Raw genomic sequence first — 13,827 nt, forward strand, 5'->3', positions numbered from 1 at the left:
GCGGAGAAAATCAGTAAAATGCTTGTGTTTTAAACAGTGGGAAATTGTAGGCATCCAAGTGAAGCGTTAGTGACTGAGGCTCAGAGTGGCGAACGTTCTAGAACTTTAAACAGTTTCCAACCGCTTATGTACTTTAAACAGTTTTCAGCCCTCGTGTACTTGGCAGTTAGTGTCCCGTTCTAAGTTCTGCCCCCTTTTCCTATTGGCTACTGGCGAAGTCCTTTTCCATTTCTCATTGGCCTTCAAATTTTGGGCCGTCTCCTCGAGTAAAGACGTCCCCACCCACAATTGGACTTTTAATTTTAACTTGTGTAAGGACAGGTAGCTGGGAAATTGAGATGCGTTTGTTTTCCATATTAAGATTACAAAAGCAAGGTCCTCACCTTTTGTTTTGCTGGAGTTTTGGGGGGATGGGGTTAATTGGTTAGTTTTTTTCATTTGTGTGTTTCTCTTATGCTAAAGAAACAGTTTGCAAGTTATTTAAAACAGATGGGCGGGATCAGTCGGAACTGAAGGGAAACGCTGCTTAAAGTTGGAACTTCGGGATGATTTTAACACCGGACTGAGCTACTTCCGGGGGACAATGGGCGTGTTGGAAATTCTGTGGCTTTGGCGCTGTTCATTTTGTTGCTAAACATTTCATCCTTCCGTAGCCAAAGGACCCAACCGAGCGAGAAGGTGCTGACGCCTCCAGTGCGGGCGCCAGAGCAGACCATTTCAAGCTCCCCGATGGCCATGGCTGTGGTGAGTGCGTGACACCTTGCGCCGGGCTGAGGAGGAGGCCTCAGAAGGCAGCGGGGAGAGGAGGGGTGGCGCGGCGGCGGCGCGAGCGGGGCTTGGACACGTGAGCAAGTGGCGAATCAGGGTCTGGCCCGCCAGCCCCTGAGGCGGGGCTCGCGCCCTCCGCCCGCCCCCTGGTCCTGAGAAAGAGCGGCAGGTGGGAGGGTAGCGGGAGGATGAGTGGCCCTCAGCTTTCAGTGGGCACTTTTTCAGTTGGCACTTTAAAAAAAAAGTTACTTCCTCAGGGATCCTCTTGTGAGGGGTTTCATTTCTTCATTTCTACAGTTCACTTCCGAACACCAGTAAGTAGTTATATAACGGAAGAAAATTTTTAAGTGAGGCTGCTTAGATTTTCACATGGATTTTGACAGGATTTTTGGAGGTTTTTTGTTTTGTTTTGTTTTTGTTTTTGTTTTTGTTTTAACTCAGTAGCTTTTGAGCTTGGTCTTTTTTTTTTTAACGCAGTAGCGTTTGAGCTTGGTCATAAGTTGAAATGAAGCACTTTGCTAGCCTACTCAAAGATTGCCCACACCTCACACCTAGGATCCTGTCTCCCCACAGCTCTGAGTTACACTTACTGTGGCGCACTTTTTTTTCTTTTTTTTTCTTTTATAAAAAAAAATTGTATGAATATTTACAGTAAAATCAGCATAAATAAAAATTTCCAATTTTTTTTTTTACTGTGGTGCACTTTTGTAGGCGAATGCTTTATAATACAGAGCTTTATTTACATGCCAAACAAAGAGCCCAGATTTATATGTGAAGAGTGGAAAAAAAATGGGAGATGAATATGTTTTAAAGACATACACCTAAAACTAGCAGCAGACCTTTTAAGCTGAAATGTGTTCCTTAACCTTTAAAATACTCAAATTTATGTGATAGGAATGGATTTTAAATGCAGCTTTAGAATGATAGAGCATAAATTGACAACCTCTTTTGTGTATTTTTTGCTTGAGGGGGATTGGTGGAATTATAATTTACCTTTGTGAAAATTTTCTTGTAGGATTTTAAAACCTATGTGGATCAGGCATGTAGAGCTGCTGAGGAGTTTGTCAATATTTACTATGAGACAATGGACAAAAGACGACATGTGAGTTTTATAGTCTCTATTATTCTTTGTTTAAATATTATTTTTAAAATACCATTTATCTGACTTGCATATGTAATTATTGTGCAAGATTTCTTTAAGAGTTGTTTTTATTGGATTACAGTTTGGTGTATTGTTTTTGTTTTTTGTTGTTTTTTTATGTTTTGGTGTTGTTTTATTTTGTTTTCTCCTTTTGGGGAGTGGTTCATTGTATTAAGTTTTTGTTTGCATTTTTTGAAACCCAACACATTGAAAGGCTAGGGAGAGGATATGGTGAAACTTGGGGGAGAGAAAGAATATGATCAAAATATATTTAAGTTTAAAAATTATTTTAAATAAAAATATAAAAGGAAAAGAAAATTAGTTGCTTATAGAAGGTATGGTAACGTTTTAGTGGGGCTATCAGCTCTGGAATCATATCATAAGTTTGCCTTTACCTAGTACCATGCTCTTAGGCAAAGTCCCAACTTTTCTTAACCTCGTTTTATTTTTAAATAGGAAAAAATTGTGGTTCTGAAAATTGAACTTAACATATTATGCAAGTACTGTACCACTGTCCTATATCACCAGTTCAGGAATTAATTTAAACACTTCATATAACTGGGTCCAGCATACCTGTACATAAATGATTGATCTTTTTTAACGTCCCTGGAATTAACATAGTTATAGAAATGATGGTGGTGTGGAATGGTGTACCATTGCAGGGATGTCTCTTGGTTTGCTTCTTTTATTTTTTATACTAATAGAAAATGTCTGCTTAAGCTTCACAGTTGTAACTGATGTTCACAATAAGAGTCCAAGTAATGTACGTGCTTTCAGTTTTTAATAGATCAAGATCTGACATCATTTTTTGTTTTCGTTGTAATTTATTCCTCAACTCTATTTTTATAGACTTTTATGCGCATTTGTGTTTTGCCTGCATAAATGAACTGAAGTTACATAGTTGTGAACTGACATGTGGTTGCTGGGATTTGAACTCAGGTCCTCTGGAAGAACAGTTAGTGCTCTTAACCACTGAGCCATCTCTCAACTCCACCTCAATTCTATTTTAAAGAAATTAATTATTCCAGTATGTGATGAAATGAGTCTTGCTTGTTCTCCTTCCAGTACAAAACTGTTTTGTTATTTTAAAAAAATTTTAAAGTAAGATAAAACACGTTACTCTTGCTGACATGGAAGTCGGGGTGGGAAAATCTATGACAATGGATGTTTATTGTCCCTTGTCAGGAATATTTGTCATTTGTCCTGTCTTGGTGCTTTCAGAACTAATATAAACTGTTGAGTTTAATGTCACAGGCCTTTAATCTCAGCACTTGGGAGGCAGAAGCAGGTGGATCTTTAAATTTAAGGACAGCCTGGTATACATAGTGAGTTTCAGGACAGCCAGAGCTACAAAGTAAGATCCTGTTTCAGAAAAATAGATGAGAGATAGAGATAGAGAGATAAAGAGAGAGAGAGACAGAGACAGAGAGACAGACAGACGTAGGGGACACCATAGCCAAACCTCTATTGGTACACGCCTATAATTGTAGAATTCTAGAGGCTGAGACAAGATTCTGGGTTTGAGACCAGCCTGTGATACAAGGCAAATGTTTAAAATAAAAAAAAAAAGTTCATTATCAGTACAGAGATATGTGTGATCCTTTTAATCCAACTTACCTTTGAGAATAAAACAAGTAATGTGTCACTTGACCCAAAAGAGTTGGATTTTTGTCTCATTTGGACCTTATCACACACACTGTCAAAAGCACTACTTTAGGTGATTCTGACTCCTTTGAGCTTACTATGCCAATACTAAAGCATCAAATTATTCACAAGTATTTAGTCACTAGAATTAAAGTATATTAGGGCTTAAATGGCAACCTAATTCTCAGGATTGGAAAAAGAGAAACCAAAACTGGATTGAAACTGCATGTGCTTGGGATTTGTGATCACTTACTTCATTTTTAAATATCAAAGCTTTAAAACTCTTACTATTCAAGGGATGCAAGTTTTTCTCATCAAAACTAAAATGGAAATATTGACATATGACTTTCCAGCTTTACAGAGTTAGATAATACCTATTCAAGGCAAGATAGAAGTCATGGTCACATTATTTTGCAAAAGTCACGAGGCAAAAGAAGTGGAAATAGAGACAGTGGAGGTAGACACTGTGCCATGAAAATGTTTACATATTGTCTAATCTTTTAATGCATTTGTAGAAAGATGCTTATGGGTAAAAAAAAAATCCATTTTTAACGTTTTCCTTTATTTTTAGGCACTTGTCAGGCTGTATTTGGACAAGGCCACTCTAATCTGGAATGGAAATGTTGTTACAGGGCTGGAAGCCCTTGCTAATTTTTTTGAGATGTTGCCTTCCAGCGAATTCCAGATCAATATGTTAGATTGCCAACCAGTTCATGGTAAGTATCGAAGTATCTCCTTTATTTTCTGTTAGTCAACACTGAGGTTTACAGCCCAAGCAGCAGTACCCTTCAACAGTGAGTGTGTTTACTTATTTGAGCGAGTTAAGTGTCATGAATAATAATTTATACAGTCAGGCTTTGGGGCTTCTTTTAGCTGCTTTTCACTCCAGAAAACCACCGTTAATTTTGGGAGATTGAGATTTTTTTTGTTAGTGAAAAGAGAACGCCTACAGAAAAATAGATGAATGTATTTGATTGTTAAAATTTCAGTGAACTGTATTGTGTGAAAGAATAACTTGTGACAGAATCTGATTCTCAGTGGATTGATGCCGTGTACAATACTTACCTCTAGATGGGGTACTTACTGTCTTATGTAGTTGTTTATAATGATATTTCCCCTTAGATTTCCTGAAGAATGGCTTCAGAAACAAACTATGAATGATGTTACATAGATAATAAAATATTAACACATATAGGGAACATATGGTCATGTTAGCTTATAATCTCTGTTTTGAAACTTGAGAGTACCCTGAAAATCTTTCTGGACTGAAAAATCATCTTAATATTTTTTTTTAAATATTCGACTATTGACTTTAGGTTTCCTGCTAAAAGTACAGAATATTCATTTTAAAAATCTTTAACATGACATCATAAAGTTAGATATGGAAAGTGACCTATTTCTCTTGTTTATGTTGCTAAGAGCAAGCTACCCAGTGCCAGACTACAGTGCTTGTTGTGACCAGTGGAGTCGTGAAGTTTGATGGAAACAAGCAGCACTTCTTTAACCAGAATTTCCTGCTGACTGCGCAGAGCACGCCTAACAGCACTGTGTGGAAGATCGCAAGTGATTGCTTCCGTTTTCAAGATTGGGCTAGTATTTAAAGGAGCAAAAGCCCATTCTGTTGGTCCATTAGTTCCAGCAAGAGAAGTTTAATGTGAATTAATATATTTCGTTGCAAAAGTAGTATAAACTTAAGTGTATGTGGTAAAACTAAATGTATGTGATATTTTTTTATTCCTAGCAGCGACTTTGCTCGATCAGCTGCCAGTTTGGATTATTGCACTTAAGAGCTTTAAAGATAGGTTTTTTTTTTACATGCCTTATGCATACATTCCACTACTGACACTCTCAAAGTAATGTTACACAAGATCTAGATATGAAGATACTCACTGTGAACCCAGTCTATTGCACAAATGGAATCCTTTAGTAATACTGTCTATGGGATAGCACAAGATACCTTTGTAGGAAGAAGTAGTGGTTTTTCACTTATTAGGGTAATTTCTCAATGAAGCACATGCCTGTTTACGAATAACACTGGTACTGAAGTTTTAATATATAAGTATAGATATTTGAAGTCAGCTCAACTTAGTTTTATGCTAGTGTTCTGATATGTTTGAATTGCATCTAAGTGTACAATAGTCAATGCTGTTTTCTCACATTGACATATTTCCTTTTGAAATGAGGTGATCAGCTTGATGGGAGGAAGATGTTTTGGCTGATACTTGCATATTGGGTGCATTTAGTGGCAGTAACAACTCTGAAACATTTTTGTGGCAGCTTCAGGTCAAGAGATTTATGTGATAAATTGGAGTGAAAATAAAAGCTCTAATGCGGAGAGTAGGAGTGAGAAATACAGAGAACTAAGACGCAAGCCAAAAACGAGAGTGGTCCTAAAAACTAGATCTTAGGATCATTGTCCTTCCCCTTCGTGCTTGTCTCCAGTATCCATCCCAGTTTATTTATGAGCATAAACAATTAAGATATCAGCAGGAAACTTAACTTGGTCTCAGAATCTGACATTTAGAAAGCAAGCTACTGCCTAGTCTCTGTGCATGCTGAACTCCAAAGTCTTTCGTGTCAACTACAAGCCCAAAGCTGCCCGTATATTACCTGCCACTCACAGGAACAATTTTCTTCTCTTGTTTTTGCACTGTCAACTGTATTGCTTACTTTTTAACATTAAGTCTGATTTTATGATTTATTTCTGTATGGCACTGGATAAAAAAATATTAAAGCATTTCTGCCTATGGTTAAAAAAACCAAAAATCAAAGAAAAGATCTTCATGATAAACTTCAAAGGAACAAACTCATTAACTTTATGTCTTAGCTTATAAAGACAGAAAAAAAAAACGTTTTAGCTTTTAATTAAACTTTATAATTCTTCGAAATTTTAAAATATTTTAAGCTAAGCATTCTAGCTTTGTTCTGTAGTATGATCAAAATTAAATTATTTACCACTCAATTTTAAAACTAGTAATTTACTTTGGCCAGAAATGCACTAAATTTGTAATTATTGTATTATTTAAATTAAATAGAAGGGGATAGAACTGATATTAAAACCATGGCTCATTTCAGTTCTTATCAAAACATACACATTCTAGTCTATTCGGAGTGAGCTTTTCTTATCTTCAATTTTTTCCACTAAATATATCTTTAGCAGAAATAATTAAAATGCCCAATCACTGCCCTTTCTATTGGTGGAGAACAATTTCAAAAACTGTGTATAATTAGCAATAACAGAATTGAACCATTGTAAATTATTTTATCCATACGCTGTATAGTTCCATAGTGTGTATGACTTTAAATGGCTGGAACTGCTCATATGTGGACTAAACTATTTTTGACATGTTCATATTTTTATAACTTAAAAATAAAATAAAATTTGCATTTTCACAAGTTTTCACAAGTCTTTCTTAAGATGTTTTTGTTTTTGTATTTAAGGCCCAAAGATGGGAACCAATTCATTATAAGATTTCCTTTTAAAATTTTATTGGTTACTTTACTTATTTATATTTAAAATGTTATCCTCCTTCCCAGTTTCCACTCTGCAAACCCTCTACCCCATTCCACGTCCCCCTGCTTCTATGAGGGAGCTCCCTATCCACTCAGCCATCCACTCCTGTCTCAGCCTCACTGTACTACACTGGGGCATTAAGCCTTCACAGGGCCAAGGGCCTCCCCTCTCATTGATGTCAGATAAGGCCATCCTCTGCTACATATGCAGCTGGAGCCATGGGTCCCTCCATGTGTACTTGTTGGTGGATGGTTTAGTTCTGGGAGCTGTGGGGGAGGTCTGTTTGGTTGATATTGTTGTTCTTCCTATGGGGTTGCAAACCCCTTCAGCTCCTTCAGTCCTTTCTCTAATTCCTCCATTGGGGTCCCCTTGGTCAGTCCAATGGTTGGCTATGAGCATCCACATCTGTATTTGTCAGGCTCTGGCAGAGCCTCTCAGGACACAGCTATATCAGGTTCCTGTCAGCAAGCACTTCTTAGCAGCCACAAATTGGGTTTGGTGGCTGCATATGGGATAGATCCCTAGGTGGGACAGTCTCTGGATGGTCTTTCCTTCAGTCTCTGCTCCACTCTTTGTCCCTGCATTTTCTTTAGACAGGAGCAATTCTGGTTTAATACTTTTGAGATGGGTGGGTGGCTCTATCCCTCAACTGGGGGCTGTGCCTAACCTCTGGATATGGTCTCTACAGGTTTTCTCTCCCCTTTTTTGGGTATTTCAGTTAATGGCATCCCCGTTGTGTCCTAGGAGCCTCTTGCTTTCCTGGCATCTGAGACTTCCTAATGGCCACCCCCAGCTCCCCATCTCCCACTGCTACATATCTTCATTCAATTTGCTGACCCTTCTTCCCTGTCTCTTCCCCCACCTGATCCTGCCCCCTCTCTCCCTCCCCTTCCTCTCTCCCTCCCATGTCTCTCCCTACCTCTACCTCCAGTGATTACTTTGTTCCCCCTTCTAAGTAGGACTGAAGCAACTACATTTTGGTCTTCCTTCTTCTTAAGCTTCATATGGTCTATGAGTGGTATAGTGGGTATTCCAAGATTTTTTTCCAATATCCACTTACATATCATGTGTGTTCTTTTGTAACTAGGTTACATCATTCAGGATGATATTTTCTAGTTCTATCCATTTGCCTGCAAAATTCATGAAGTCATTGTTTTTAATAGCTGAGTAGTACTCCATTATGTAAAAGTACCACATTTTCTGTATCCATTCCTCTGTTGAAAGACATCTGGGTTCTTTCCTGCTTCTGGCTATTATAAATAAGGCTGCTATGAACATAGTGGAGCATATGTCCTTGTTATATGTTGGAGCATTTTTGGGGGGTATATGCTCAGAAGTGGTGTAGCTGGGTCCTCAGTTAGTAATATGGCCAGTTTTCTGAGGAACCGCCAGACTGATTTCCAGAGTGGTTGTCCCAAATTGCAATCCCACCAGCAATGGAGGAGTGTTCCCCTTTCTCCACATCCTTGTCAGCATCTGCAGTCACCTGAGTTTTTAATCTTACCCATTCTGACTTGTGTGAGATGGAATCTCATGGTTATTTTGGTTTGCATTTCCCTGAGGACTAAGGATGTTGAATATTTCTTTAGGTGCTTCTCAGCCATTCCAGATTCCTCAGTTGAGAATTCTTTGTTTAGCTCTGGATCCCATTTTTAAATAGGGTTATTTGGTTTTCTGGAGTCTAACTTCTTGAGTTCTTTGTATATTTTGTATATTAGCCCTCTATTGAATATTTGTGTGGTAATCTGTTTTCCCAATCTGTTGGTTGCTGTTTTGTCCTGTTGATAGTGTCCTTTGCATTACAAAAGCTTTTCAATTTTATGAGGTCCCATTTGTCAATACTTGGTCTTAGAGCCTGAGCCATTGGTGTTCTGTTCAGGAAATCCCGCCTTGTGCCCATGTGTTTGAGACTCTTCCCCACTTTCTCTTCTATTAGATTTAGTGTATCTGGTTTTATATGGCGTTCCTTGATCGACTTGGACTTGAGCTTTGTACAGGGAGATAAGAATGGATCAAGAATGGATCAATTTGCATTCTTCTACATGCCAACTGCCAGTTGAGCCAGCACCATTTGGTGAATATGCTGTCTTTTTTCCACTAGATAGTTTTGGCTTCTTTGTCAAAGACCAGGTGACCATGTGCAGGGCTGTAGCTCGAGCATAAGCATGGGTCCTGCTGGGTTGTGTTGTGGTTCCCACATGTCTGTCACCCCAGGTGTCTGGAACCACAGCTCCAGGGAGTAGAAGTGTGGGAATTTGACTGTGTACACTCCACACAGTGCCAGGCAGAGTGCTGGGAGTGGAGAGGTCTCAGCCTGAAGTTCCTCAGGGGCAGAGCTCCTGGTTTGAGGGTCTCCTGGCCAAAGCAGCTGACCAGGAGAATGGTGGTCTTTGTCCTTGGGCTCCCAGATGCCACTGGGAGCCACGGAAGAACTGAGATGGAGTGGGCACATGGGCTGGACTGGCCCGCTGCCGAGAGGGTCAAGAGGGAGAGCTCTGGTGGGGCCCGGGGGTGGAGACTCTTGGTTACAGCACTTGCTTGGCTGGGTTGGTTAGCTTGTTTAAGTTGGCCTCTGTGGTGGCAGCGGCTCAGTAGCCAAAGGCCTTCTCTACGATTCCCCATGGTGAATTCCCAAAGACACAAGGGAGTCCATGGTTTTAAAAGGTTTATTGTCATGGCAGAAAGTGGATGTGGCTGTACTACCCCCATCCCAGCTCCCATTTCTCAGGGCAGGCCTAAGTTAAATAGGGAGGGAGAAGAGTCTGGGGAGGAATGCTTAATTGGCAAGCCCTTTGGCCTTTAGGTATCTCATTAATATGGAGATCTCTTGAGGCTCTGCGGCCTGTAGTCATGCCCTCTACCTGTGCTAGGTGACACAAACCTCTTTTGGGGAGGTGCTATAGGGTCATTGCCCTACATGACTAAAAGGCAAGGACTGATGGAGGTCTTTGGCCGAGTGTCAGGAGCCTGGAGTCTGGGAGCAAGGCCGAACACTTACCGTCCCAATAGGGTCCAGGGTTTGAGGCCTGTGCTTGACCAGGAACCAAGCTATTCTTTCACGGGCCCACAACCATGAGTGTGTGGGTTTAATTCTGGTTCCTTGTTGGGTTATAGTGGGGGTCCCGCATCTGCCATGCCATGGGGATAGGTTTGCTCAGGGAGGCAAGACATGGGAGTTTGACTGCACTCACCCCACATTGGCAATGGGCAGGTGTCGGGCTGTGAGAAGCCACTGTGAAGACACCGCTCAAGGGGGTGGAGGTGCACAGTCTGAGGTCCAATGGGAAGCCAGAACTAGCTTGCCTCATTCTCAGTCTCTTGGGCACCCAAGCACCACCGGAAGCCATGGAAGAGAACAAAGTAGAGGACACAGGATGGATTGGTCCATGGACGAAGGGAAGAGGGGGAGAACACTCCAGCTGTGCCCTACTGGGATGAGAGTCTTTGGCTTGTTGCAGCTGTCAGCTTGCTTGGTTGGTGGTCACTGTGGCTGAGAACACAGAGTCTTCTGCGGGAGATTAAATGCAGCTCTGTAGGCAAAGGCCTCTTCCACTGTTCCCCATGGTGAATCCCAATGAAAAGAGGCAGTCCATGGTTTTAAGATGTTTATTGTCATGGCAGAAAGTAGATGGGAAACTGTACCCCGTTTTCTCAGGGCGGGCTTGAGGTTAAATACCTTTTGCAGAGAGGAGAGTCTGGGAAGGAAAGTTTAATTGGCTAAGTCCTTCTGGCCTTTAGGTACTTCATTAATATGGAGATTTGTCTTGAGGCTACCTGACTTGTGGTCACTCCTTCTACCTGTGGAGGGGCTAGTAGGACATTGCCCTTACATGACTGAAAGACACAAATCTATGGAGGGCTGTGTCCTTGTCAGGAGCCTAGTGTCTAGGGGCATGGCGAAATGCCTGCTGTCCCTTAGGATCACCTAGGTCCCACCTGAGGCCCTTCAGGATCACCTGGGGTCTTCAGCAGTTTCTAGCCTGTGCTCGACCAAAAGCCAGGCTACCTTTCACAGTCCTACAGTTCTTCAATTCTATTCCATTGATCTACCTGTCTGTCTCTGTACAAATACCGTGCTGCTTTTATCACTATTGCTCTGTAGTACAGCTTGAGGTCATGGACGGTGATTCCCCCAGAAATTCTCTTATTGTTGAGAGTAGTTTTTGCTATCCTAGGTTTCTTGTTATTCCAGGTGAATTTGAGAATTGCTCAATCTCTGTGATGAACTGAGTTTGAATTCTGATGGGGATTGCATTGACTCTGTAGATTGCTTTGGTAAGATGGCCATTTTTACTATGTTGATCCTGCCGGTCCACGAGCATGGGAGATCTTTCCATCTTCTGAGATCATCTTTGATTTCTTTCTTCAGAGACTTGAAATTCTTATCGTACAGATCTTTTACTTGCTTGGTTAGATATTTTCTATTAAGATATTTTCTATTATTTATGACTATTGTGAAGGGTGTTGCTTCCCTAATTTCTTTCTCAGCCTGTTTATCCTTTGAGTAGAAGAAGGCTACTGATTTGTTTGAGTTAATTTTATATCCAGCCACTTTGCTGAATTTGTTTATCAGGTTTAGGAGTTCTCTGGTGGAAGTTTTGGGGTCACTTAAGTATACTATCAAATCACCTGCAAATAGTGATATTTTGACTTCTTCCTTTCCTATTTGTATCCCTTTGACTTCTTTTTCTTGTCTAATTGCTCTAGCTAGGACTTCCAGTACTATATTGAATAGATAGGGAGAGAGTGGGCAGCCTTGTCTAGTCCTTGATTTTAGTGGGATTGCTTCAAGTATCTCTCCATTTAGTTTGATGTTGGCTACTGGTTTTCTGTATATTGCTTTTACTATGTTTAGGTATGAGCCTTGAATTCCTGATCTTTCCAAGACTTTTAACATGAAGGGGCATTGTATTTTGTCAAATGCTTTTTCAGCATCTAATGAGATGATCATGTGACTTTTTCCTTGAGTTTGTTTATATAGAGAATTATGTTGCTGGATTTCTATATATTGATCTAGCCCTGTATTCCTTGGATAATGCTTACTTGGTCATGGTGAATGATTGCTTTGGTGTGTTCTTGGAGTCCATTTTCGAGAATTTTACTGAGTATTTTTGCATCTATATTCATAATGGAAATTGGTCTGAAGTTCTCTTTCTTTGTTGGATCCTTGTGTGGTTTAGGTATCAACATAACTGAATCTTCTTAACTTAAAAAAAGAACATGTTGGTTCCACTCCGTGCTGCCTTAGAGAGTTTCTCAATGTGGAGCTATGGGAGGTCTGGAGAAGAAAAAGTATGAACGAGGCTCTGCCACCAATTATATCACTCGAAACAAAGGATGGAAGAAGCTGCAGCTGAGCCTGCCTAATTTCAGGCGGCTGTGCATCCTGAAAGGTATTTATGCTCATGAACAGAAGCATAAGAAAGTTAACAAGAGTTCCACAGCAGCTCGAACATTTTACCTTATCAAAGATATTAAATTCCTCCTCCATGAACCCGTTGTCAGCAAATTCTGAGAGTACAAGGTGTTTGTTCGGAAGCTCTGAAAAGCCTATGGGAAGAGCGAATGGAATTCTGTAGAGCACCCGAAGGACAATAAACCCAGCTACAAACTTGACCACATTGTCAAGGAGAGGTACCCCACATTTATTGATGCTTTGCGGGACCTTGATGATGCCCTATCAACGTGTTTCCTCTTCTCCACCTTCCCTCGGACGGGCAAATGCCATGTGCAGACCATTCAGCTGTGCCTCCGGCTTACTGTGGAGTTTCTGCTCTACATCATCGCTGCCTGAACCCTACGAAAGATCTTCCTGTCCATTAAAGGCATTAATTATCAGGCTGAGGTGCTGGGTCAGCCAATCATATGGATTGGACCTTATGCTTTCTCCCATGATCATCCAACAGATGTGGACTACAGGGTCATGGCCACCTTCACTGAGTTCTATACCATGCTCCTGGGCTTTGTCAACTTCCGCCTCTACCAGTCACTCAACCTTCACTACCCACCCAAGCTTGAAGGTCAAACCCAAGGAGAAACAAAGGTCAGCGAGGACACATATGCATTGGGCTCTGAGAGCTCTATGGAGAAACTGGCTGCCCTCAGTGCCAGCCTGGCCCGAGTGGTGGTGCCTGCTATAGAGGAGGCTGAGGCTGATGAGTTTCCTACCAATGGGGAGGTGACAGCATAAGAGGAAGGTCGAAGGAAAGACCAGGAGGCACAGGAAAAGCACAAGAAACTCTTTGAAGGCCTGAAGTTTTTCTTAAACTGCGAGGTGTCCCGAGAAGCATTGGCCTTCATTATCAGGTGTTTTGGTGGGGATGTATCCTAGGACAAGTCTTTGTGCATCGGAGCCACCTATGACGTCACAGACTCTTGTATCACCCACCAGATTGTTGACCAGCCTGGGCAGCAAACCCCCATCATTGGCAGGTACTATGTACAGCCCCAGTGGGTGTTTGACTGTGTGAATGCCAGGCTCCTCCTCCCTGTGGCAGAGTACTTCTCTGGGGTGCATCTGCCCCCCCAAACCTTTTGCCCTTTGTATCTGAGAAGGAAGAAGATTATATTTCCCCCTGAGAAGCTGAAGCTCTTGGCTCTGCAGCGAGAAGATCCAGGAAACTTGGAAGAGGAAGAGGACGAGGGTAATGAAGGCGATGACAACGAAGGTGACGGTGATGTTGCAGCAGAAAATGAGGAAGAAGATGCAGAAGCTGAATCGGAGGAGGAGGAGGAGGCCTCTACCCAACGCAGTTCTTAA

The 13,827-nt window shown here is 41.3% G+C and overlaps 1 protein-coding gene and 1 pseudogene across 2 annotated transcripts; both read left to right on the forward strand.

The window, feature by feature from the left end:
• Positions 1–306: 306 nt before the first annotated feature.
• Nxt2 (nuclear transport factor 2 like export factor 2) lies at positions 307–6,954 on the forward strand. 2 transcript variants are annotated; one of them, XM_028767482.1, is made up of 5 exons: positions 307–375; positions 654–744; positions 1,784–1,870; positions 4,125–4,269; positions 4,973–6,954. In XM_028767482.1, exons 2-5 carry the CDS (start codon positions 730–732, stop codon positions 5,152–5,154), a joined length of 429 nt encoding a protein of 142 aa, XP_028623315.1. In that variant the 5' UTR covers positions 307–375; positions 654–729; the 3' UTR covers positions 5,155–6,954. The 2 variants fall into 2 exon arrangements, with proteins under 2 accessions (XP_028623315.1, XP_028623316.1); XM_028767483.1 differs by lacking the exons at positions 307–375; positions 654–744 and adding an exon at positions 1,015–1,082.
• A 5,382-nt stretch (positions 6,955–12,336) lies between these two features.
• LOC114621258 lies at positions 12,337–13,827 on the forward strand (annotated as a pseudogene).

The sequence above is a fragment of the Grammomys surdaster genome, unplaced genomic scaffold (genome assembly GCF_004785775.1).
Source record: "Grammomys surdaster isolate TR1022 unplaced genomic scaffold, NIH_TR_1.0 173, whole genome shotgun sequence".
In the NCBI taxonomy this organism is placed as follows: domain Eukaryota; kingdom Metazoa; phylum Chordata; class Mammalia; order Rodentia; family Muridae; genus Grammomys; species Grammomys surdaster.

Coding starts and splice junctions, on each gene's coding strand:
- Nxt2 (XM_028767482.1), top strand. Junction 1,871..4,124: donor CAATGGACAAAAGACGACAT/GTGAGTTTTATA, acceptor CTTTATTTTTAG/GCACTTGTCAGGCTGTATTT. Junction 4,270..4,972: donor AGATTGCCAACCAGTTCATG/GTAAGTATCGAA, acceptor TATGTTGCTAAG/AGCAAGCTACCCAGTGCCAG.